Source organism: Lycorma delicatula, chromosome 9 (assembly GCF_047948215.1).
Source record: "Lycorma delicatula isolate Av1 chromosome 9, ASM4794821v1, whole genome shotgun sequence".
In the NCBI taxonomy this organism is placed as follows: domain Eukaryota; kingdom Metazoa; phylum Arthropoda; class Insecta; order Hemiptera; family Fulgoridae; genus Lycorma; species Lycorma delicatula.
The window spans coordinates 29849791-29877313 of record NC_134463.1 but is presented as its reverse complement, the minus strand read 5'-3'; the positions used below and the strand labels follow the sequence as shown (position 1 = coordinate 29877313).

Here is a 27523-nt window from a genome sequence, read left to right as displayed (position 1 = left end):
AGCGTCAGACATAATTCCTGAACCACATTAGTACAAATGTATAAATACTCAATGCATTAAAAAAAATTAAATTATATATAAATTCACTTGTCAACAGTCTAAAGCCTTAAATGAAAATTTGAATGAATAATTTTCTTGTTTTATTTTTAATATATTGAACAGCTGTTGTGCAGAAGTAAGTAAATGAGTTATAAAGATACAAGAAAAAGATAACAAATATTATAACTTTTTTTTTTTTTTTGCAAAAACTAAACTGTTTTCAGATAGTCAATTACACCAGTACTTAATTAAGAATTTTTTGTTTGGAATAGTATCAAACACATTTGTAATATAGGTCAATTTGAAACTTACCTTGTAGGTAATTTAATTAAAAATTATTTTTTATGTAAACTTAAATTTATAATAAATAATTACAGAAGTTAAGTATTTGTATTTCTTAGAAAAACCTCCTAAGTGATGTCCGAGTTAACCTCAGCATTGATAAAAATCATGCACTGTTGGAATCTTTGTCTATATGACATATTTCAGCAGATTATGTCACATCATCAAAGACAAGTTAAATTATTTTGTGTTACTATTATCTTTTTCATTCCATGATGATGACAAAATTTAAAAGCACCCTACTACAAAGCCTGTTAATAAACTAGAACGTTGATAATGTTCAATATCAATTAATAGTGAAATAGACAAGGGGACAGTAGTAGAAAAGTAAAAATATTTCTTAATAAACATGAATTTTTAGTTTCAAGTCCTGATGTGAGAGATCACTGAAATGATAGTATATTTACTTTTGCCTGAAGAATGATTGGTAAAACATGTTGACAATAATTTATTATTGATGATTGGTTAGTACAGTGATCCGTGTTTTAAACCATAATTCAGCTATAGCCATTGGTTTCGTTGACCCAATATTTTATTACATTATCATATCTTCCACAAAAAAGTGATGCTAGAAATGGTTTTCACTATTCTTACAATATCTATTAAGTTAAAATAAATTGATTTTAGTGTTTTTTTTTTTGTTGTTCCTAACATTTGTTGTTGACATATTTCGGAATAACTCCATTTTCAAAACTACTTTTAGCATTGTTACAAATAACAATGAAAGAAAATAATATTCAATTAAGATTACCCTAGCGAAAATAAAAAAAAAATTGTGAAAATTTTAAACTAAATTATTTTATCTGATTTCTGTAAGTAATGTCCATTCTATATTAAAAAAATTCATTTTCATATCCCTAATAAAGAAATTTGTAACTCATTTGCATATGTGCCAAAAAATTGTCTATATTTTTATTTAAAAAAAAAAAAATGGTTATTCTCATTTATTATTTGGTTAATCATGACAAGTTTTTAAAATTTCAACAAGAGGTATCAAAGTCACTGAAAAATTTTTGTTTTACAATTATTTTATAATAGTATTTTATCCATTATTAGTTTTACAAAAACATTTTTTTTATGTAAATATTTTGAGTAAGACTAAAATTTTAAAGATCAGATGCTTTTGTTTTTCTTATACATTTTTTGTTTTTATTTTAATGTTTTAGGTTGCTGTTGAATCTGTTGAAACAGAATCTGTGGCTGTTCGTTGGCAATGTAGAGCGTATTCTAAAGAAGGAGCTGGAAATGATAAAGAACAACCAAAACCATTGATACGTGGTGAAGACTTAAACAAACTTAAATTATTAAATGTTTTTGAACCGTGTACCCTGCAAGTTGGTGATAGAAATTTTTACATATTTAAAGAAGGTGATGTAGTTACTACAAAAGAACAGTGGAGAAAATCTCAGAAAGACATCATACTTAGTAATGCATCAGCTAATGGTTTCCAGCCACCACTCATTCCATATAATCCACCAAAGCGAAGGAACAAACGTCACTCATTTCGTGTTCCTTCATCTAATCTTATTATTACAGGTACATTAATTTAGTAAGACTAGTTTGTTTTTATTTTACATAATATTTAAAAAAAATTATTTGCTTTTAATTTTAGTTGAATTGTTAAAAAAAATTATTTAAATTGGAAAATGTGTTATTATAAAAACCCCTTGAATTAAAAATTTCATCAACGTTACTGGGAGAAAGGATTATCTTCTTGAGTTTTTGTGTTTAATCTTTCAGAAGAGAAAGAACTATTTTTCTAAGAAAACTGCCCATGTATTTTCACAAAGTAAGTTTTTTGTCATAAAATGTTTGTGCTGTGAAAATACTTAATTTGATACTATATTTCAGGTAAATGACTTTTGTAATTAATACTCAAATACTTTTATTGGCTGAGGACATGAGAAATGTTAAAAAAAATTATGCATTTAAATTAATTACTAACATGGTGAAATGAGGATCATTCAAATATGAACCAGAATTTTGCTACACAGATTGAGGAAGAGCACTGAATGTGATAATGTGTTGTGGATAGTTAGTTAATAGGGTGTGTGTGGAGAGGAACAACTGACCAGCCATTGCCCGTAGGTCATGATCCCATGTCAGTAGCAGACTGAGAGGGAGGTACTATCTTCTGTTGCACAATGAATTACAATAAATTTCTCGCCAACAAAAGTGTCAAATTTCTGAAATTTTGATTTGACTACAGGCATAGTTCAGAGATCCTGTCCTGTCAAAAACTTGTGTTGGATTAGGCCAAAAAATTCAAAGCGGCTGTGATTCAGAGAAGAATGAAAATCATGTCATTTGCAGACCAGCATAAATGATGACTATATTCAGGCCTTTTGCGTGAGCTTGTGGAAGGTGACTGCTGCATAACCATCATTGAAATTACATCAGCGGTGGGCATAAGCGATGGGAGTGTGCATAAGCGATGGGAGTGTGCATACAATGTTACCACACACTCTTGGATACAGCAAAGTGTCAACAAACTGGGGTTCCATGTCTTCTCACTGAGGCACAGAGAATTGCTGGAAAGACATCTATCATTGGCTTCTGAATTGCTTTGAGATAGAAGGAGAGGCATTTTTGTATTGTATTGTGATCTGTGATGAAACATGGGTCCACCACTACACCCAAAAAAAGCAAGTATGGTGTGGTGGAAAAATGAGGAGGGAGCACTGATCAATACCAAGAAATGCTTGTCAGCTTGAAAAGTTCCAGGTGTTATAGAACTCAGAAGGTGTGTGCTGATTGATTTTCTGCATGAATGAAGGAATATAAATATGGCATACTACTGCCAGTTGTTGGATGATGTCAGGGCTGCTTATCACAACAAATGACTTCGGCAACGGATTCTAAACACAACGCATGGCTGCACACACCAATTTCAGACTCGTGATAAACTTGCTAAAATTCATTGACACTTTTTGGACATCCACTGTACAGTCCAGCCTTTCCACTGTGATTTCCACATTTTGTTTTGCTGAAAGAAGCTTTAGCAGGAGAACGATATGAAGATGTTGCTGCAATCTAGCATTATATGCACGATTGGTCTTTGGGGCAGCCGTCTTGTTTTTTTTTTTTTATGAAGATGTAATTGAAAATGTATTTCTGTTAAAGGAAATTATGTACAAAAATAAGGTAATTTATTTTAATTTTATCCAATATAATAAAGATATGTAAAAAAATTCCAGTTTATTTTTTAATAACCCTCGTAATAGGGTTCCACAATTTATAATATTAATATGTATCCTGTGACAGAACCTATTATAAGAAATCTTTTGATAAGCAATGCAAAACTGTGGGGGTGTAGAGGATTAATATCAATAATATGATTTAGTCTGTAGTATTTCATGCATACAAATTATCATTATGCATATCTTTTATAAAAAAATTGTAAAATCTTTCATTACAAACAATTACATCTTACAATTACAATTAGTAAGTGTTTTCCTTGCTTCTCCTTTAACATTTTTTTAATATTTAGTGCAGTAATCTCAGTGCTGAAGCTAGTGTTGATTGTTGACTAGTGCAGTGTTTTGCTTAGTCTAAAAAGTCTGTGATTGCTTCCCAGACTTTTTTTAAAAACTATCCTGCACAACTTACTTACTAGTTGAAGATTTGAGTTAAAGATTTTTAGTCATTACTGACAAAAAGGGTAAGGCAAAGTGGGTTAAACGTATCAAGGTTAGGTCAGTTGACATTTATGTTATCTGCTACAATTTACATTTCCTTTACAAAGATGAATAAGTACGTGATCATAATTGCTGTTGTCTTTAACCATTGTTTCTCTTCTGTGCCTCTCAAAATATTGCAGTAGAACTTAGAATTCACTATCGTATAAACATCTTAATGTTCACAAAATAACATATTACTGTATTTATTCTTCATGAAAGAAAGTGCGACATTCCAAAGGTTAAATCTTATGAACCACCGTATGAAAAAATTAATTTTAAACCATATTAAATCTGGTTCTTTACTGCATTGTTCTTGAGTTTCAATTTATTTGATGAAATATGTGATGACTATAAGGGTATTTATATCTGAAATACATGACTATAATTGTTTATAATATATGAAATAGAATACTGTTATGGTACATTATCAGTTAACATAGGGTATAAAAACTGTTATGAAAGCAATAAGAATTTTAAAAGTACTGCTGGAAAGATTTGCTTTCTGTTAGATCAGAATACAATTACTTCATTCTGTGGCTCTTAATGAAACATCTATACAGACAAGTATAATGCTTGCCTTCTGCAGATGTGCTTGGTAAAAGCAACAATATCCTTTTCTTTTGTGGCAGAGGTAAATGCTCATTATTTTTGGTTTTATATTCCATCTGGCCTATATAATAACTATTTATCCAAACTGTTGATAATTGAAATTGTATATGTACTATATATAATATTGTTTTATAACAAACAATCTTTTACACAGAACTATTTTTATTGATGGCCAAAATTGTAATTTATTTTAAATATCTGTCACATTGCAACAACATTGAACATTTTTTTTTTAATACCTAAATTTGATACTAGATAACTGTTCTTCTATACATTTAAACATTAATTATTCTGTAATATGTTAGCATTGAAGTTCAGTTATTAGGATTGCCTAGCAGATTCTATCAAATCAGTAGTTGGATATTGTAAGAGGTGGTTTGTATAAACTTTTAAACGAGATTTTTTTTTCAACATTCAATTAGTTTGTGATGCTGGTATGTGTTGTCTGAATTCCTTGTATTCAGTTATCATTTGTCCTTCCTTGTACATATAAAATCCACATAAAATGTTTTGTTCAGTATATAAAAGTGCAGTAGACAAAGCAGGCTCAATGTTAAGTTTAAACAATTTTGAATTTTTTGGTAGGGTATTCCATTTTAATTCATCAAATGATCAGTGCATCACTATTTATGATTTTGATTATATGTGGTGTATGATAACTAGCCCACCTTGTAGTGGCCAAAAAATAAATTGTTTTCTTGAGTAATAGACTATTTTCTAAATTGCCAACAGGTAAAAAATGCCATTTTCGTCACTTTTCCCATGAGCTGTAGCATTCTTATTTTACATCATACAGAGGGTCAAAAATGGCTTTTTGGAAAGAGTAAAGATGGAACTTCATCTAAGTATATACAATATTCTTTTTGTTCATAACCAAATCTTGTAATGTTTACTGAAATTAGGTTTACAAATTGTTTTTTCAAATTTTGGGCCCAAAATAAATAATGAAGGGTTTAGGTAACAGGCCTGTTTTTCACCTTTTATTTCTTAGGTACTAGTCGTATTTACAAAAAAAATTGGATTGTTGCAGATTGTCCTTTATTAAAAAAAATGGCCACCAAATCGTAAGATTTTGAAAAATGTCTCATTTTTGGGGTCCAAAAACTACATGTGGGACAGGTGGCAAAAGTCTAAAATGTTTACAGCAGTAAAGTACTTTTTATGTACTTTAAAACCATATAAAATTTATTTTGTTACTCAAAGGGGTTGAGTAATGAAGCCAACAAAACTGCTTAAAACACTGTTCCTTCTAATCGTAAACAATGTATTAAAAAATACTGATGTTAATCTATTTTTTCTGATTACAAAAATAACTAAACTCATTAGGATGAATAAATTGATAAATAATAAGTAGTCTATTATAAAATGATAAATAGTCAATTACAGAATGATTAATAATAATAATAATTACAAAATGATAAACAAATGAAGTTATGAATAAATCTTGCACTTTTTGATAACAAACTTAACATAACACTTAACTTAACTTAGGAGCACTTAACTTAAGTGCTTCTGCCATTTTTTTTTGTTGAGTAGAAGTGATAAGTTCTCATTCATCTTTGGTGTAATGCTGTGTCCCCTTCGATTAGCTGATAGAAAAAGCTCTGAAGGCGTGAAAATCTAAAATATTTTTCAGTTGAACACACGTTTGATTATCTCAGTGATTTCTTGAATGAAGTACTAGGACCCGGCAGATGAAAAAGTGTATTCAATATTCCTCTTCATTTTTATGTATTTTGACTTCAGTGACTTCGCCTAACCACCACTTGCCATTGTATATGCAGCATACATAATTTTTACATTTTAGCTTTGGTAAAATTATAAAGCACTCAGAAACACTAATGTCCTTGCGTACCGATGCTAATGCAAATGTTTCTTTGTCAGAGGTCGCCCGGACTTTCAGAATACATTTCTGACTTGTTGGAACATAACTGTGAAAGGTTCTTGTTTCTGGGACTGTTGTGATTACCTGATAACGAGAACTGAGATATTCAGTCTCCATGAACATCTTTATTAGTGCAGAAAATAAATGTCCTTTTTACAGTTCCACCAATACCATCATATCCTATGATATGATATAAGGTCCTTTTCTATAGTATGAGTCAAAAAAATGTCATTCATCTGTGATTTCAAAATCTTGTTGATAGTAAAAATTTATAATTTTTTTGTTTTTATACTGGGCCATCAGAAGAATAAAAAAATTGTTTAACTTGTAATAACAGTGTTTTTACCTAATTATAACTTGCTTTTGGAAGCAGAAGAACGATGTTGTTGTATTGTGCTTCAAGTACTTACTAATCACACAGTAGCTTTAGCTTTGTAATTTTTCTTCTTTTTTAAAATATATGAGAAATGGATGTACTGTGGCATATGTTTTGGACCAGTGATATGACTGGACTTCATCCTATATTACAAAGGAAATTTTGAGAGAAGTCTCCCATTACAATATGTTTACCCTCCAACAAGTTTTCCTTTTTAATGTTGAGAAAATTGATTGTTTCTTTGCAACAAAATGATGCCTTTTTAGATTATTTAAATTTTCAATAAGTTTATCTGGAAATGGAAGAATTTAAATAGTTAGTTCATAATGGTCAACAGAAACCCACTGTTTGAAGATAATTTCAGAATTAAAATCATCCCAGCTCTCTTGCAGTAATCTGAGCACGTGATTAGTGCCTGGACATTTTACACTCTGTGACAGCATGCATGTTTCAGTTTCTATATCACTTACCATGGATGAAAGGAGAATTTTCTAATCAAATTTCAATTTTAGAACAGATAATATGAGTTTTACATTTTTGCGGGCGACACACACGCATGCACACACACATACACACACACAAACAAACAAACCAACCAACCAACCAACCAACATGACTCACCAGCCAGAACACAAAATTTAGGTTTAAAATTAACAAATTTTTAAAAAACAATTTTTAAATTAGGTTTTTTTTTGAAGGCTGTGTAAAATTCTTTTAAGTTACATAAGATAAGCCTTTTTTGAATATTAATTTTCTTCCTGTCAGCTTGTCTTACAGAGACACAATCCTTTTTGCCTGGCACCATTCGGCTGTGCTCATCATTGTGGTAAAAAGTTTTGACACATTTAATAACATATTTTCATCAATTATGTAACTGGGTATCTTTTTGCTGATTTGTGGTAAAATTCCACTTATAACTAATTGTTTGGATTGACAGGCTAAATACTGACTAACACTAAACTCAATTTGGCTTTTTTTTTAGTGCTCCAGCTGCTTGTTAATAAATTTAAAATATTAATTTTTTGCTGGGTTGATGTAACTGTTTTCATTTTATCCTTTATTTTAATGATTAATTCTTTATATTCCCTACCTTAATTAGCATAATTTTATGGTTCTAAACTAGTTTCTTCTGTAGAAATATTTAAATCAAAGGAATTGTTTAATTTACTGGCAACTGACAGCTATTTTTGTAACTATTTTTTAAAATTGCTTTCTTTGTGCTGCTTGATAATTTTTTAACCTTTAAGGAAAATGCTAAGTGCTGAACAAGCTCTATTCACAGACTCTATAACACATTTAGGCTCAAATATATGTTAATATTCCAGTTCGCTTTCTGTATCATCTTGTGGTTTTTGTATTTTGTTTAAGCATTTTGTACACAATGCTCAGCCTGGAAGTGCCAAATATATTTCTAGAAGAGATTTCTTAACCGGTTTAGTGTGACAGCTAAATGGGTCAGAGCAACTTTTCCCATTAATATGAAAATATTTATCTAAATATTCAGTTGAATGAAAAGTACAGATTTTTTTTTTAGTATATCCACTTAAATATATCAATGTTACTTGCAGTTCAGAAAACTGAACTGCAATACTGAAGATCTATTGTAAATCAATTTGTGACATACTCTTTCAGTGTAAATGTCAATTGAACACTTCACAATCCATTTTTATAAAATGCTAGGATTCTTATAATAACAATACAATAACAATCATACTTCAAGTAACAAACTATGTAGAATACAAGCTATCTCATTATAGACATACAAAATATTTTGTTTAGTAGGCCTACATTATTATTCAAAAAAATACATGCTGTGAACTTTTTGAATACATTATTTATGGTTAGAAGGAACAGTGTTTTTAGCAGTTTTGATGGCTTCTCTACTCATCAATCCCTTTGAGTAACAAAATAAATTTTATGTAGTTTTATACAAGTACATAAAAATTACTTACTGCTGTAAAAATTTCAGACTTTTGCCACCTGTCCCACATGTGGTTTTTGGGCCCCAAAAATAAGACATTTTCAAAATCTTATGATTTGGCAGCCACTTTTTTTTTAATAAAGGATACTGTAACAATTTTTTTTATAAGTACTACTAGTACTTAGAGTAAGAATGTAAAAAACAGGCCTGTTATTTATTTTTCATTAAGCTCTTCCTTTATTTTTGGCCCAAAATTTAAAAAAAAAAAAATTGTTAACATAACTTCAGTAAACAAGATTTGGTTATATAACAAAATGAATTTTGAATACACGTTAAAGTTCCATCTTTACTCTTTCCAGAAAGCCCTTTTTGATCTCTGTATGATGTAAAATAAGAATGCTACAGCTCATGGAAAAAGTAATGAAAACGGCTGTTTTTACTTTTAGCATGTTAGAAAATAGTCTGTTACTCAAGAAAACAATTTTTTTTTAAATATAAAAAAATATTTTTTGGCCACTACAAGGTTATCGTATACCAAATATCATCAAAATCAAAAACAGTGATGCAATAAAAACTTTTGAAAATTTGTGGAATTAAAATGGACTACTCCTGGTTTTTTGAGCTTCAAACCAAATTTGTTGTTTACATTTTTTTTCGTTTATAATAACTATAACTGGTTCACTCGATAGTTTGTTCTAGTAACAAAAATGCATATGCAGTAACAGTTAATTGTACACAGCATGCCTTACATTGTAATGTCTCTCACATTGTTATCCAAGGATATGCCTATTGTACTACAGGATATTTTTTATGGCATCATTTCTGGGTTAGTGATTTTATATCCTTTCAAATTTATAAAAGTCTGATTTGTTAGTGGATCTAAAAAATGATAAACAAACTCTTTTATTATTTCTGTATTATACTTCAGTAAAAATAACATTTTTTTCAGTAATTCCGCTTATATGACAAAATAATATTAATGAAATTGTCATAAATCTAAATGATTAGTACCTTGAAGTTTTAATGTAAATTATTGAATTTAGTTTTTTCTAATTTTGTTGTAGTTAAATCATCTATTGATGAGCATTCAGTCGAAAGTGCAACACAAACTAATATGCATTCAGTCGAAAGTGCAACACAAACTAATACTACTGAACTCACTGCCAATGTAAATAAAAAAGATAATAGACTGACAATTGATGGTGTATGTAATAATACATCATCCTCTACAGAATCTTTTGGTGGAGGTGCTGGTGCAGGTGCTGTTGGTGGGGGTCAATTAACTGTTAATTGTCAAGATACTAATGCAGTTGAACCACCTAAATTATCACCCAATGAGTCAGTAAAAGGTGTGTATGTTATTTTCCCTAATTATTTATTTATTGAGTTGTGACTTCAAGTTACATAAAGATTCTAATCGACTTAAAATAACACACTTTGAATATTATCCTGAAAACTATACATATTACTACCTACACTTTGCCATTTGCTTAACCACCAATCCATTTGACTATTTTGAATTGTAGTGCTACCAGTATAATGACATTACATATTTCTAACTTTCTGAAAGCTTTGATTTCCATCTTGATGTTATGGCTATGCTACCTTATGTGTATTTATTATGTCAGTTAAATCGTTTTTTTTAGGATGTTTTAATTTATTATATTCAGATAACTTAAACTATTTTCACATAATAGGTTTCATTATCAAATGCATGTGTTGTTTTAATATATGATTGTTTTAAGATTTTTTGTTTATCTGCATGCTATGTTAAGTTATAATAAAAAATTAACCATTGGAGACATTTGAAAATTATCTTCATTTTCTCTATTGATGATTCTGATGTAAAGGTAACCAACCTAATTGTGCGATAAAGCTGCTTGTACAATAAACCATTTTTGTGAAGTCAGTTTCTGTAAATTTGATCTGAAAAATGCATTGCCAGTTTTATATTGTAGTTCATTTTTGTTCAGAATATGGGGATGTATATGAAAGTGTTATTTATTTGTGATACTGTCATAGTAAACAGTAGTCATTTAACTCAATTGTTGAAAAAGAAAAGTATTTAGATTAATACAATATTACAGAATGAATTTACAAGTAGACTTTGATTTGAAGGTATTACAGATCTTTAAATTAAGAGTTTTAATATTTTGTAAGAGATTGATTTTGTCATACTTTGAATTATCCTATTTTTCTTTTCTCCTTCTCTTGGATCTTCTAAGAGATTTTCTTAAAGTTTTATTTCCATAGGGTTTTGTTTATGTAGTGGTTAGTTATTTCCAAATAAACTATATAATCTGTACATTTTAATGCACACATATTTATTCTTTTACCAAATAAAAAAAATAATTATACTGCTATGAACTAATTAACCTCAGTGGATGAAATTGTGTGTACAAGGAGTGTTTTTCAAGTAAGGTCGTTCTTGAATTTTCTGCATTTATACATGATGTAAACAGATAGAACTTGTTTAGCTCGGTTATTTCAATCAATTGTTACCTGTTAGCAACAATAGTTTTAGTCATACTGTAGTTAGTTGTTTATATTTATCCATTTATATTGGTTGTTACAATTTGTGATGCTGTAAAATATGAAGTAAGCGAAATAATCTGATTTATGATAGCAAAAAACAATTCTGCTGCTGAAATTAACAGGCAGATTTTTGACATTTACGAGCTGAATATTATGATTGAATACTGAGTGGCACTAAAGTTAGACAGTGGTGGTACTGTTCATTTCAAGAAGGGCAAATAAAAATTGATAATGAAGTACGTAGTGAAACTAGCAATTCACAGTTATCTGTGATCTATGAAGTTTTGATTAAAAAAATGGGCTAAAAAAAATTGTGTGCCAGATAAGTGCTGAAGATATTAACCAACACACAAGGAAAACGTCTTGCTGCAGCACATAAATTTTTGCAGTGTTATGAAAATAAAGGTGATGGATTGTTTAATTTCAATGTTACTGGAGGTAAACCTCGATTTCTTATTTGATTTGTATATTGAGGTAAAGGTGCAGTTGATGCAGTGGGCATTCATCATCTACTATACCGAAGAAGTTTAAAAAAGAACATTCAGCAAAAAAATTATTGCTACTGGTTTTTTAGAACAGAAAGAGCATCTTTCTTGCAGAATTTAGTGATTGTGGAACTACTGCTAATGATGATACATATTGTGAAACCTTAAAAAAATCTTAGAAGAGCTGTAAAAAACAAAAGTATGTGGGATGCTATGCTGCAGGATTTTGTTCTAGCTTGATATTGTCCAGCTACACATAACAAATTAGGCAGTGAGGTAATAGGAAAATTTTTGTAAATCTTCAAGAATCATCTACCCTACAAGCCTAACAAACAAAAGTTTGACAATGATGATGAATTGAAAAATGGCGTCACTGCACGGTCACTGGAGGCAGAATTTCTTGAAGAGGGAGTGAAGAAGCTAGTGAAACGGTATGAAAAATGTATTGGAAGTAGAAGGCAGCTATGTAGGAAAGTAGTAAATGTAATTTTTTTACCCATACATTATAAAGTTTGTGCATATTTTTCAGTTTGGTTTTTATCTCAAAAAACCAAATGTGTTATCTAATTCTTACAGTATTTACTCTAAAATATAAACAAATTTTCCATTTATTTTATTGCTTTTAACAGGTGATGAGTGGGATACTGATTCAGGATCAGAAGCTGATTATGGTTCTGATACTGGTAGCAATGCTAGTAGTACGGCTAGTTCAACTGGTTCTACAAGACGCAAAGGTCCTCTTGCCCTCATGACTAAAATGCTGAAAAAGAAGAAATTACGACGAGCACGCAAGAAGCCACCACCTCTTGTTCTTAAACCTGGTTCTAAGATAGTCGTAGAAGCTTTGTCTACTGCATCAAGTGCTGATGTTGTGTGGCAGGTGGGTAATACTAGATTTAATACATTTTACACTATTTATAAAATTGTTATTAGTAATCTTTAGGACTTATGGATCTTTAGGACTTTCTGGCTGTCAGTATGTCATTCTGTAATTATATGTTTAATGCATAAGTTCTATGACTCATCTAGAGAACTAAAGTTGAACTTGTGCTGTGGGTTTGTTGTAACTTTCTTTTGTGTCAACACTAGTAGAATAAACAAAGGTATAAATTTTTTTTTTCTTTATAACTTGCAAATGTTGTCATGCATAATTTTATTTTTAAAGATTTAGAGAACTAATCTTGTTTTCCTGAATTTTTAGTTTTTTCTGAAATTTAATATTATTTGTTTAATTTTTTATCAGTACATGCAATCTCACAAACACAGCCAAATAATAAAAGGTGTTAACTAATTTATTAGTGAGCTTTTACATTTAATTAATCATAATTTAATTAGTTAGTTTAATTTAATTAATTAGTCTGTTTATGAAAGTTGTTGATTGGAAATGAATTAGATCATAAACTAAATTCTGCCAAAATCTCTGTTCAATAATTTATTATCAATCAATGGTGAACCATTCAAGTTATTCAATGCTTATGAACATTTAAAAAAAAATTGCTTTAGTTAAATAAAATATTGTGTTTTAATAAACACAAAAATGTAATAATAGACATAAAAGAACCTTCTTTAAGCAACATCAGTTGCTCTTCAGTTTATTCTCAGACAAAACTGCAAGTTTTGTTAATATTACATACTGGTACATCAAATATCCTTTTTGGCTATCCTTTTGTCCAGTTTGTAATTTTGTGTAAATAAAGATTTACTTAATATTTTATTTTAAGCTTTATTAAGCTTTATTTTAAGTATAAATATTAATTTATTATTATTGTTGAATTTTGTTTTTATTCATTTGGGCCTAATTTTGTATCTTTTTCATTTATTATTGCTTGTAGATTCTATTGAAGATTCAAGAGAGCATTAAATACATTACTTTTCTTTTTTCTTGACTATTCAGAACTATTTGATATATTTTAAAAAGTTTTAATTTAATATAATTAAATTAAACTTGACGTTTATTTCTTAATTACTTCATTTTGTATTAAAACATACATTTGCCCTGATTGATATCAAATTTATCATTAAAGGCAAAAATATAAAAAACTTACTGCAGTTAAAAGGAAAAAACTAAGAATTTTTTTATGTTCTCATTTTATATTGCAATGGTAAATAATTTTTATTATGAAGTATAAATATGTAAAAATAAAATCCTCTGTGTTATGTGTTTGTCTTTCAACATATAAGGACTTCACTCTTCTAAAGATCATTTCTCAGTTCTTTTAAATTTGTAGATTTACTAATATCTGTCATTGAATCATTATGAATTTAATTGCTTTATTTCAGTGAATGTTAGAAAACATAATCTTGATAATTTAAACGTTTTAATTATGGTTTTAAAATAGAATGCTTTTGTTAGTGTGTTCAGTGCTGTGTAAATTAATTATAGAATTATATTTTTATTTTATAACAGGAAATATAATAATCTGAGTAATTATTTAACATTTATAAAGTATAAAACTTCACATAAATAATTAGTAATAAATAATAGAAATGGGTAAGCTCAGTCATTCATAATAATTTGAATGAAATTTGAAGAAGTTGCTGCAATTTAATGCACCTGTGTAGCTTTTTTGTGGAATTATTGCTGCCATTTAAATTTTGTTACCAACAGAGAAATATTGTGATCTTTTAAGAACAATTGGTTGCACATTTTCTATTATAAATTTTTCATTTGACTTTACTTATCTTACTTTTAAACAGGATGGTTCTGTGGAAAAAGATATTCCGTCAACCCAGTTGTATCCCATACACCATTTAGATGATCAAGAGTTTTTTCCTGGTGATTTTGTTATTGAAAATAGAGAGGATGGTTGCATGAGAGTGTATGGGGTTGTTCAGAGTGTTGATCATGCCGGTCGAACTGCTGATATAAAATGGTTCCGAACATATACATCAACTGATAATCCTCAGTGAGTTATTTTTATTATCTTCTCTTACTAAAATATTAGTAATTATTTATTTTTATTATTATGTGATTTTACTGTGTAATAAAATTGTTGAACACTCTTAGTTATAGATGCATTGATAAGAAAAAACTAACATTTCTAAATGTTACAATTTCAACTATGTAGAAGAGATGTTTGAATTTTGTCATTTTGATGAAGTAGTGGGTCAAGAGACTCCTGCCTGTTACCAAAATTTGTTTCACTGTCCTTGAATTAAACACTGTGTAGGCATAGATTGTTTACCAGGCTCCGGCTGAATAATTTCTATAATCTCTTAGTAACAAATGATGTCTTAAAGTCCATGTTTTACTTTTATACTCGTCTTTAAAATAACCAGAAGAAAGTTGCTTTATTGCAATCTTCTTTTGCAAGGAAAATTCAATACAATAAAGTACCCCTTGCTCCATTGCACTTTGAACCCTGACTCTCTACATAATATTACTATTACTTGCAGTGCATTATGCTTTTACTGCTAGTTTTATCGGCCTACTACTGAAGCATTGCTAAGAGGTGGCATATGTGGAATATTTTATATACTACGTTTACTTGGATAAAGTGTTAAGCTGTCGGTCCTACTATAATTACGAGGTCTGTTCAGAAAATAACCGAACATTTTTAATTATGCGCCAATAGAGATATTTATTGATGTGCAGTTGGCAGAGATATAAGTGGTTATCAGTCAACTAAAGTTTACCCTTGACCAGGTATGCCTTTTGACTTGATGACACCCACATTCAGAAAATCAACGATCTGGTGCGTGCAAATTGCCAATTGATTGTCAGAGAACTTGCAGAAGAGGTTAGAATCCCAATCGGATCATGATGGCATCGAATTGCAGCAAAGTTTGTTCCTGTTTTGATGACCGAACAGCAGAAAGAACATAGAGTTGATGTTTGTTGGCACCTTCTTGAACAAGCCAGTGACGATGAAACACTCATGCAAAGGATCATAATTGGAGATGAAAGCTGGGTTTACGCCTATGACATTGAGACAAAAATTCAATCATCAAAAAATTGCACATTACAAAATCACTGTTAACACTTAACATGTTGCACTCAAATAACAATAACACAAAAACTAAATGAGATATTAACAATCCTAGAACATGTGGTTACAGAGGAGATTATGCAGAACACAATGCTGCCAACTGCAAGTCACTAAATATCTCCATTGGCACGTAATTAAAAATGTTGGGTTATTTTCTGAGCAGACCTATTATATGCTAGAACTGAAAGACCATTATATTGTTTAAGACTATTATATGATAATTCTGTACCTATTAAAAATAAAGATAAAAATTATTGAAGTTAACCACACTTTAATTTTAGTAATACTTTTAAAATTGCATTATTAATCAAGTGATCAATCATTTTAACTCATGAATAAAGCTGACTTTAGAGTTACCTACATTGTGAAAATTTAAATTATTGCTCTTGTTAATCTACAAATCTTATATAGCATGTGGTTTTGGGTAGAACATAGGCCTATTATGTTATAACATTCAGTGTATTTTTATTGTACTTATTTTGGAGACAGTAAAAATAAATAATTATTACAGAATTGTTCAATATTAGAGATTATCAAACATGATACATTTCCACTTTTTTCAGGCCTTGTTTTCTACAAGAGAATGAAGTTAGTGTGTATGATTTAAAAGATCATCCAGATTTTCAATATCGTCCTGGAACAGTTGTAATAAGGGTCGCAAACTTTGAAGGTGAAGATGCTAATTGTACAGCTGGACAGGTTTTAGATAATTATCCTGAGGGAAAGGTCAGTCTAAAGTTATTAAATATATATATATATATATATATAATTGTATATTTAGACATGTTGAGATGACAGTCTAATCTTTACAAGTACACATTTCTTAATTTTATAATTTATTCTTGTAATACCTTTCCTACTAATTGCTATGTAAATGTGTCTGTATTTGGATAATGTATGCTTCCATGAATATCATGTTTGTGGGTTTTTTGTAATATAATTTTAATTGCTTTAATTACTTATATTTTACAATATTTTAAAGCATACTTGTCTTGATAGCTACAGTATTTTTCAGGCTTGTTTGTTAGATAAGGAACTATGATTTGGACCTTATACAATACTTATCATGACTGTAGTGTTAAATTTTTATCATGAGTTACTGTGCAAATAAGAAAAAGGAGCAATGTTTGAAAATTTTACAGCTACATAGGTGTAAGTCTGTTTTTTGTGAAGATGTTACGTTTATTAAAAGAAAACTATCCAAACAAAACTGCATTAGTAAAAGTAATAATTGTTTCAATTGCCATTTAAGAATAATTCATTAAAATACTTTTTTTATACCAGTATTGTGTGAGGTAATATTTTATAAAATAATATTTGTTCCAAAATTTTAATTATTGTCTTAAGTCCAAAAAAAAAACTTCTTAGTCTGATTCTTTACATTAGTTGTATTAGATCTTTGTATGTGCACTAATATCCCTGTCATGGCCAATTTTTTTTATTTTATGTTTTTTAGTCAAGTAACCTGAGGCAAGTGCAGCCAGTCACATTATAAATACAGTATCAGTGGCAGTGGCTGTGTTGTTGAGCCGCTGTGCTCACTGTACATCATTGTACCCATTAAAAAATCTAAATTCAAAAACCTGAAAATGATTTTTTATTTTGAAGAGTATTTGCAAGTCTAAATCAGAACATTTACAAATTGGTTGTTAGATATTCACATGAAGATTACATACACCTAAATCAAATAGATATCTTCATTTGTAACTAAAAAATTCACAAATTCATTTTAATCCTTTAATCTTGGAATTTCAAAAAATCTTTTCTTATTGTTCATCATCATAAGAATTTGTGAATACAAATTTTCATAGATTTGTCTAAAGTAGTTTTTGCTGGGAATTCACTACAAAAGACTCGTAACGTGTTAGCCTGACATCAGAAGTTTACATAGCTATTCTTAGAATGACAAATACCAGATACAGATTTCCTTCGGAAATGAGTAGTTAATTGGTTTCTTATTAACCTTTGTTACTACTGAGCTGAACATATTGTTTCATATAAATGCACCAAGTCTATCAGAATTTAGAAAATAGTTCAAATGATTGTTTACTTGGACAGTTCACAAGAACTGGTTGTATAGTAAATATTGCTCTCAGAGAAAGTTATAGCGATTTATTTCTCTTAAGGATGCTCAACATGTACCACAGCTATAAAGCAGCAAATTAATATATCCCTTTTTATCGAGAAACTTTCTATATTATATACATGTGCCTCTACTTACCAGAGAAATAGATGTGTATATGTATCTTTATATGTAACACTTTAAAGCACTTTTTTTAAAACTGCTGGAGAGAAATGTGTTTTGCAGTCATATTTAAATCTAATGAATTGCTTATGAAAATATACAGTGTAGTGGGGGAATGCTTTGTTAACCAATGGTAAGGGTTACTAGTGAATTTTATCAATTATGCTTTCTCTTAATTTTTTAAAAATACATTAAGTTATTTCTGAACTTAAGATATTATTTAGAGACTGTATAAACTATTAGGCATAAATGTATATTTTTTTCTTTTCTTTTAGTACTTTGTGTTTTTTTATTTTCAATTTTGGGAAAGTGTGTAGTCATGTCATTGAATTAATGTATGGTTGTTTTTGCTCGTGAGTATATTTAATTACCTAATTTTTGTACAGTGTTACTAACAATTATTAGCCTGATTATAATCATTAAAATGCTTTATTCTACTCACAGATAAATATTACCTATGCCAAACATTGTGATACATTGACAAAATTTGAAATATTTTCTCAGAACCTGAAATATATATATATATATATATTTCAGATCATGAAAAGATTTCAAATTTTCTCATATGTATAAAACTTATGAACTGTATGTTAACTATTTATTTTTTATACATACATCTATTTTTCTTTTAGCTAACCTTTTTTATTGGTGAATGAGTCAGGCTTAAAATGGCGTTGCATTTATTGGGTTGGTGAACTGTATAACATTTGTGTGAACCTATGCATTGTTTCTCTCTATAATATGAAAAGCTGATTTATTGTTTATAATTTAATAGAAGCAGTTTTGAGAAAGAGTAGTAGAAATGTTAAAAAAATTTCATATCATATGAATAATTATTTCAAATAAAAATCTGAATTTTACTACATTACTTCCAGGTATGCTGTTAAAAACGCATTAATAAAGACTCTTGAGAAAACTGAATCAAATCATTTATCAAAATTATCTTAGTTTTTTAATATTAATTATTAAAAATTTCTTTTTAGTAACAATTTTTTTAATCAATAGTATTAATATTATTTTATTTATTAATTTACTGTGTGGCAATGAATATCAGATGACAGTTTGTGATAGAAAAATCATTGCAGGTATTTGTCGTTCCATCATTCTCAAAACTAATTAATGGTACACTAGGTTAAACTTAAATGACAAAAAAACAATCTAATTTAATAAAAATCAGCCTTCATCAGTAGTAATGTAGGATTGAATATAATTTATTATTTTTTATTACTCCAGTGATAAAATGTATTTATTTATTTCAAGTACAATTTAATATTTCCTGTAGAGGTAAACGTGTTTCCTACACTTAGGACTTGAAACTACATTTAATAAAAAACAAAACAAAAAACAAAATGTAAAAAATTCTTACAAAACTAAATCTTAGTAACTGGAACTTATAAGCTATTTGTGTTGAAAAAAGAATAATTCATATAGCAGATCTGTAGTTTTAATCCATTTACTAATTTTGCATCCATTGGCATTTTTACAGTATCTAAATTTTTAGGTTATTTGACAATTTAAGTTAATTTTATTACTTTTTCAATATGCCGTTCTGTTTACTGTTGGAAGAACAGTATTCTTATTTCTAGTGCCATTGAACATATGATTTTTCAATTAATCATAGTGAAATTTAAGTGATTCTAATGGAAAGGTTTGCATAATATTTAATGGTAGTGGGAAATCATTCTTTTTTCCATAATGGTTTTCAATAATCTGTTTTGACTTTGTATGATATTTTTTATGCAATTATAAAAGCCCTATTCCATGTAACAAAACAATGTGTCGCTAGTGAATTGTTAATATCAGTTGCCAAGACAATATTCCATACAACTTTGGAAATATGTAAAGTAAATATTTTGTTTTCATAATTATGTATTCAGTATGGATGTCCCATTTCATGATAATCTAAAATCTATATCTACTTTAAGGAACTTATATGCTTCTGCTCTCTATTAGCAGCTTGTTAATATAAATGTTCAGTTCTGGCAGGTACACTACCTTTGTATACTTCCAAAAATCATAAAAATAGGACATATTTATTGGTAATCATTTTTAATTGTTCTGCTCTGGTTGCCATGAATGACTTTCAAATTACAGTTGAATATTGTTTTTAGTTGTAATCATGTAGTGATTACTACTAAAAACTACAGATAGGTTTTAGTAGTCTAACTACGGATCTAGTTTTTTAATTTCAGCTGTGTTAAATATATATATATATATAAATGTGTTTTATTATAAACGACTTGAGTGTGTCTTAAAAGATTAAGTAAGAAGATACATTTCATTATTTCTTTTTACAAATCATTAAAAAATTTAAAAAAATAATTATTGGTTGATGTTAAATTTTATTTGTAATTAAACTTAGTTATATTGTCATAGGTACTTGTATGGTGGGTTGATGGTCATATCTCTATGTGCTGGCCACAAGACCTATATAAGGTCGGAGAATATGACAGTGATGAAGGTGAACTGTGGGATGATGGAAGTAGTGAAGCATCATGGGAAACCGAAAGTGAGGACTACTGTATTGCAGAAGAAGAGTAAGAATAACTATGATAAATTTGTAATAAAATATGTAGTCGGATTGTTGACTTTTATAAATAATAATCAGATTGTGTAACTTTATTGGGAACTTTTTATGTAAACTGGTATAATAAACTTGGCATATGTGGTAAATCCTGATGTTACTCCTTGAGAAGTTGATAAACCATTAGGTGTTAAGGGATGTAAATAGTGGTAGGTGCAGTTTTGCTACATATATTGTGGTTTTAATATTTTTTCTTGTTGCTGATGATGCAGATATCGAAAGAGAATTTCAATGATTTTTATGAAGAGTATATCTGGTGGCTCAGGTGAGGATAAAACTTTAAAAATAACTGGTCTGAAACATTAATTTTTGGATGTAAGTTTCAAACTGAAGTTGAAGCAATTTTTAAAATTGTGACTTAATTTGTATGGAATTAGAATTTTATTAGTTTAGCAGTTGGTTTCTTCCAGAATCCCAGAATCAGTGCGGTTCATAGAACAGAGAAATAGTTTTACTGGACCAATTAACAGATAGCTGTATAGTGATGCAATTCAAGTACCACTTATATATATTATTTTTTTTTTATTATCAATTTTAAGTCGCATATACAATTTTATTCAACATATTCATCCTATAAAAAAGAAGCCTTGAGTTCTAGCTGTGAGTTTATATCATAATAACAGGATGATTATTAAAAATAAATAATTAAAAATACAAAATTTAACTGAGTATAAGTAGATGATTTTTGTAACATGATACATCAAAATAAAAATTTTAATTGAAAAATTAGGATAATTAAAATAGACTTAAAAGAAAAAATACATAGAACCAGAATGTAAAGTCATTTAAATCTATAAAATAAAATACAATAAAGTCATTATCTAAAAAATTATAGAAAAAATTTCATAATTAAGAAATAAAAACAAATACATCGTAACATATGATAAGACAACAAGAAATATTCATAAGATAAGACAACTGAATACTATTATGAATTTATACATCCTTAGCATTCATTAAAACATGTTTATATATATGTCGATTTTTTAATGTTAAGTAGTGTATTAATTTATTTTGTTAATGCTATTCATTATAATGTGTTAAATTTATTTTTATTGGTATGGATTATTTTTGTATTCTAAAAATTTGTTATTTCACAGAATCCTGCATACTCAGTCATGTTTGAAATAATTCCATTGTTGCATAATAAAAAAAGAAATAAAAAATAAAATAATGAAAATTACTTATTAATTAAATAAGTGCTGCTATCTCGTGCATTGTTATAAGGCAATCTCCCTAAACACTTTCTGATGGTTAATCAAATTGAAATTTTGTTTGTATTTATGTAAGTAATATTTTTCTAATATATTTAAATTTATATCATTTTTATTAATTTCTATATTTTAAATTTGTGTTAATATCAGTAATAGAATGTTTTTTGTTTATTGGTCTATTATATTAGATAAACCTCATTTATTATATTTAAATTTCTGTAATGCTCAAGAAATCTAATTTTAAAGGATTTAGTTTTCCTATATAAATACAATCACATTCATTACATTTAATTTTATAAATTCCACACAGATTGTTTATTTTATTATTAGTTTTGTTTTTAAATATTTTATTATGTGGTTACTGTGTCAGAATATATTTACAGTATTTTGAAAGTAGATTAGTGTATAGCATATGCATAAGGTTTTAATATGGACATGGTATATTGATGATATTCTCATTTAATAATATTAAAAAAAACTGAATTCTAGTAATGAAAATTTAAAATTCACATTTAAAATAGATGTTAAATTATTAGATGTCAATATAGAAATAAACAAGGGCAATCAAATTGAAACATCAGTATATAGAAAACATACATCTAACAATATAACAATTGATAAAAATTCAAATCTCCCTTGGTCTTATACAATTAACACCTATTTAAATATGATTAATAGAGTATTCAGGTATACACATTACTAAGAAAAGTTAAAAGAAATAAACATAAAAAAACATATCAGTTGAAGATCATAAGTAATGATTGTGATATATTTGTATAGAAAAAATAAATAGTTCCTTTGAAACTAGATTTCTTGAATTAGGTTTATCTATGTGGTAGAGCATCTAATCAACATTAAACACTCTGTTTGTGATATTATCCAAAATTTAGAAATTAATAAAGATGACAAAATTAAATATATTAGAGTAATATTATATATGTATATATATATATACAAATACAAATAAAAATTCAATTTTATAAACCATGAGACAGTGTTTGAGGGAGACTGTTTCATTAAAACTGCTACGAGTGTGATAGAGAAAAGAGATGACACGTGGACGTGTGAAATTAAATTTTTTTATTAATGTTTTAAAATTAATGTTCAAGAAAATGTAATTTTCAAAATTAATGTAATCAATCATTGAATCACATTTATGACTTTGTTTACATATTTAATTGTAATAAAAGCTATATTTAATTGAATAATAAAAACAAATTTTTGTAGAGTGTGATGCAAACTACAGTAGGTTTGAAAAGGAAATGATTTGAGTTTTGAGTTTGAAGGAAAAACAAAGAAGTGGTGCGAGAAGTACTGTACTATGTATGAACATTAATCTGAATTGCTATTCAACAAATCAAATCATAATGTTTAAATTCCTGATAACACATCGCTTATATCATCACTGCTAATGTTTAAATCACAGTCATCACTTAAATTTCTATCATCGTTATCATCATTTACGTTAACAACATTGTAAATGGCATTATCAATTAAAGGTTCCTGAGACATGCCTGCACCTTGATTCCCATTCAGCATTCATAATTGAATTTGCTTGTTCTACTATTATTGAATAGCCATCTAATTCAAAATTAACATTTTTTTTCATGACAATTGTTTAAAACTGCCCAAAATTTTCAGTTTGATTTAATTTTGGAGAATACTGACCTTTCTTAGCTAAAAAAATCGATTTTAAATATTGTAACATTATTAAATCTGCATAGTCCTGATTTCAACGTTGTACTCATAAATTACATTATTTTGTATAAGCCAATCAATCTTGTCTGCTTTCTGCATGTTGAAATTCAGAATGCAATTAAAATGCACATTATGGTAAAGCTTCTATGATGACTAATTTAGAATGAGATTTGAAATTAATTGTTGTGTTTTATCCTTCGCTCATAAGTGACAGAATTCATAATGTCATGACAATCTCTTGTTTGGTACCAGATTTAAATATAAAAAGTGCGCTTGTGATAAAATTATTTTTGGAATCAGTTAGCTACAAAGTTACAGTCAGAGCCATCACTTCAAAATATTGGTTTTTTATAACTGGCATGTACAAAGGATTTGTCCATTAAAATCATAGGTCTGTTTTGGTTTATGGTATTCTTCAATAAATCTTAAGTAATGTAGTCTCAGTTCCCAATTTTCTAATTTTTCTACAAAAATTTATTTTTTATCATTAGCTTTTCCATTTGAATCTCAGTCTTTAATGAGAGACTTTAAATCGATTTTCTCTTTTTTGACTGGTAGTAGTGGTGGAAGAGTAACGCGTTAACCTTTCAGTGTGAAAATTAAAAATCATATGAATAACACTCTTCTCAAAGTTTTCCACAGATGTTTTAGTTTTTTAATATAAAAATTGTTTTAGGATTGCTAAAGTCTTTATCAGGATTAGTTTTCATTTTGTTTAAAATTTTTGGAATACTTCTGAGTGAAATTCCTGTAGCTTGGTCAACACGTTTCTGAACTTGTTGAAGAGGGATCAGTCCACCTTGCCTTCTTTGTCATAAAGTTAAAATAATTACGACTTCTTTTGCCTGGGTATGGTTAAGTTTATCCCCCTCCCAATTTTTTTCTTGTATATCCAGCTAATTTCACCTTCTCATAAGTGGAATTGTAATACTGTCGTGTGTTAAACCTATTGTAATGTAAAGAAACAGAATTCGTTAACAACAGAAAATGTAAAACTTAAAAAATTTATAATAATGCTCATAATTTTAGTAAACAAAACACAATAAAATGTTTTCACAAAACTTGTGTAATATACAGACACAGTAACAAACACAATATGACAGCAAAGTAGTAACTTAACAGTTGCATTCCCCCACTGTTAAAGATGTGTTGTCTATGGAAAGGCTTCAAGGACAAACCTTTTGGTTTGCAACCAACTCTAAATGTAAAATATTTTTAAGATCTTTGTTGATGATGTCACAAATTTTTTCAACATCTTTGTCAATTTAAACATTTGTAGGATGCCCAGATTGCTGATGAACTTCAATCAATATTTCTCCTTGTTTGACGGTGAAAACCGCTTGTAAACTCATGTTTTGATTGCTGAAGATTAGTCTTTCTGAATCATTTCTGCTGCATTTTCCTAAAAGTGTTTCTGCTGCATTTTTTCCTAAAAGGAAACAAGCTTGATGGCTGCACGTTGCTCATGATTTTCAGCAATTATGTTTTTCACTAAAATTGGAAAATAACTGTTAAAAATGTTTGTGCTTCTGTAGTACTTTTCGGGATGGTGTTGCCTCACATACTGACTCGGAAGGGTTTCACCTACATTCTTTCAGCAGCAGAAGTGTGAATTAAGTCTTCTCACCTCCCTATCATAATACACTTTCCATTAGTTTTGGGTTCCCCTCATACAGTTTAAGTGAAACTATAAAGTTTGAGCTGTCAGTACAGCGGAAATTATATAAATTGTGCCAACTCAACTCAATTACAAAAATACTAAACTAAATATACAGTAACAAAATAGATTGTTACAATGAAAGAGAAAAAAAATAATAGAACTGCAAAAGTAATTATAAGAGAAAAATTAAATAGTGGTTTTAAATTTAATATAGTTATTTAAATATTTTAGAATGATTCATAGCAGTAATTTTGACTGTATTAACAGTTACTGTATGAAAACTTTTTGAATGTTATCAGCTACAGAAAATGAAGTTAACAATAGAATTAATACAATGTTAAAAAAATGAAAATGTAATTGATACATTTAATAAATTTTCAAAGCTTTGTCTTTCTACTTTAGTAATTTGGTTGCACCTTTCGAATTTCTAACATTGCTCTCTGCAATCTTGCACGGCTTTGCTTAATTTATGAGGCATCTATTATCAGCAACCAATTCTTCAAGCATATGAACTTTTCGCTTGTACATAATACTTTTCATCTAACTCCATATGCAAAAATTTGTTAGGTCAGGTGATCTTAGTGGCCATTCATTTCTTGAATTGTCTTTTATTAGGCTATTTTATGTCAGTTTTCTCAAAAATTAAATTATCAGCAAGTTTTGTTAATAAATTTTATGCATTTATGTAATCATTTAAGAAAGTTTTTGTATTACAGATGTAAAAAATGAGATTTTAGAAAAAAACATTTTTCTGTTTGGTGTCTGATATTATAAAAACTATGGGAGATAAGGGTCTGGAACCTGTTTTATTTAATTAGTCTGGTCAAAAACCATAAGAAACCATCATGTTTACCACGTAATTTGGATTCCTAGAATATCACTAAGGCTTTATTTATTTCACTCTGCCCAGGAATCAAGGTGAAATCTTTTGTTAGCTGTAATTTACAAACTGATCATTTCCAGATCCATGTTTGTATGTACTTTTTTCATTATTTTCACTAGTAGAATGAACTCATAAACTGATCATAACATTACGTGAATCAGTCTGTAGTAAGTTAAACATTATATCATTTTTAATGTCAGGTTGGAGAGAAAAAAAAGTATTTATGATGTGCTATTTATAAATTAATAAACTAAATTTAAATTTATTTGGTCAATTGGATTTGTTACAGAAATACTGTAGAAGGAACTGAAAGTTTGAAGCCTAAACTGGCTGCAAATATAGAAAAGGCTCGTGTTGCAATGTCCCGACTTGAAGAAATATTTACTCAGAATCCAGCTCTACAAACTACAGATGTAATGCGAAAACTTTTAGATGTATATAAAGATTGTAGGTAAGTTGTTAATTTTCAGTAAACAGCTTTAAAAAAAAGGTTAAGTTTAGTGCTATTGCTGTTTCTGTTTCTTATTTCTGAATAATGGTTCTTAACTGGACTTTGAGGATGAATTTGGTAATGAGTCTTCATATTTTTTTGGTGATAATTTTAATTTATAAAATGCAATTAAATGACTTTTGTCATAATTAATTTTTTTTTTTACTTTTCTCTATTAAATAAAAAGATAAAGAGGTTTTTTTGCATATGTTTGTTTAATTTTTGGATCATCACTTATTTTACAGTAGAGTACTTGAAATAAACGGAAATGTAGAAAAATGTAATTATCGCTATTACTTAATTTAGACCCAATTAATGAATTAAACTTAATGATTAGATATTGCCAAAAATTGTTTTATAGTAGAACTGGTCATGTTCCTGAGTAATTCACTTTCTATGGTAAAACAAAATTAAATCGTTCTTTCAAATTCTGTTAATGATATTGCATATGTTTTTTTTTTTTTTGATTTTATCAGTGAAACATCTGTCAGGAATAATTTTTGTTAGTGATGTTGACTATGGTTTCCTCCTGCCTGGCTGTCTTCTCCTGTCTTGTGTTTATTTGTAATTTTTGGAGCAGTCCCAATAACTCCTGGGTAGTTAGTTTCTTTAAACCAGTTCCATATGATTAAAATGTATAGTCCTATTAAGATGTGAAAAAAATTAAATTAATTTACTGTTCAAAATATTATACATTTCCATTCTGTTTTGATGTGTTTCTTATAATACTTTTGTTTTTTTATTGTTACTTTATAAATATATAAAACCTGTTTTTAAAGGTTGTCCTCTTAATCTGGACTAGTACTATATACAACTTGTATCTAGATTATTAAAGTTTTGCTGTGTTTAAGAAACTTATCTTTTTTCATTTTCTGCTTGGTTCTATTT

At 28.4% G+C, this 27523-nt stretch overlaps 1 protein-coding gene across 7 annotated transcripts in view; it reads left to right on the top strand.

Moving 5' to 3' along the window:
- LOC142329899 ((E3-independent) E2 ubiquitin-conjugating enzyme UBE2O) overlaps positions 1-27523 on the top strand; it is a 123913-nt gene that overhangs the window by 26911 nt on the left and 69479 nt on the right. For 6 of the 7 annotated variants that reach the window (XM_075374818.1, XM_075374820.1, XM_075374819.1 and 3 more), the window contains exons 5-11: positions 1548-1917; positions 9917-10201; positions 12502-12752; positions 14570-14778; positions 16425-16587; positions 20483-20643; positions 26435-26596. In XM_075374818.1, coding sequence (XP_075230933.1) covers positions 1548-1917; positions 9917-10201; positions 12502-12752; positions 14570-14778; positions 16425-16587; positions 20483-20643; positions 26435-26596 — 1601 coding nt within the window. The remainder of the gene's footprint in view (positions 1-1547; positions 1918-9916; positions 10202-12501; positions 12753-14569; positions 14779-16424; positions 16588-20482; positions 20644-26434; positions 26597-27523) is intronic. The other variant, XM_075374821.1, reaches the window with a different exon arrangement.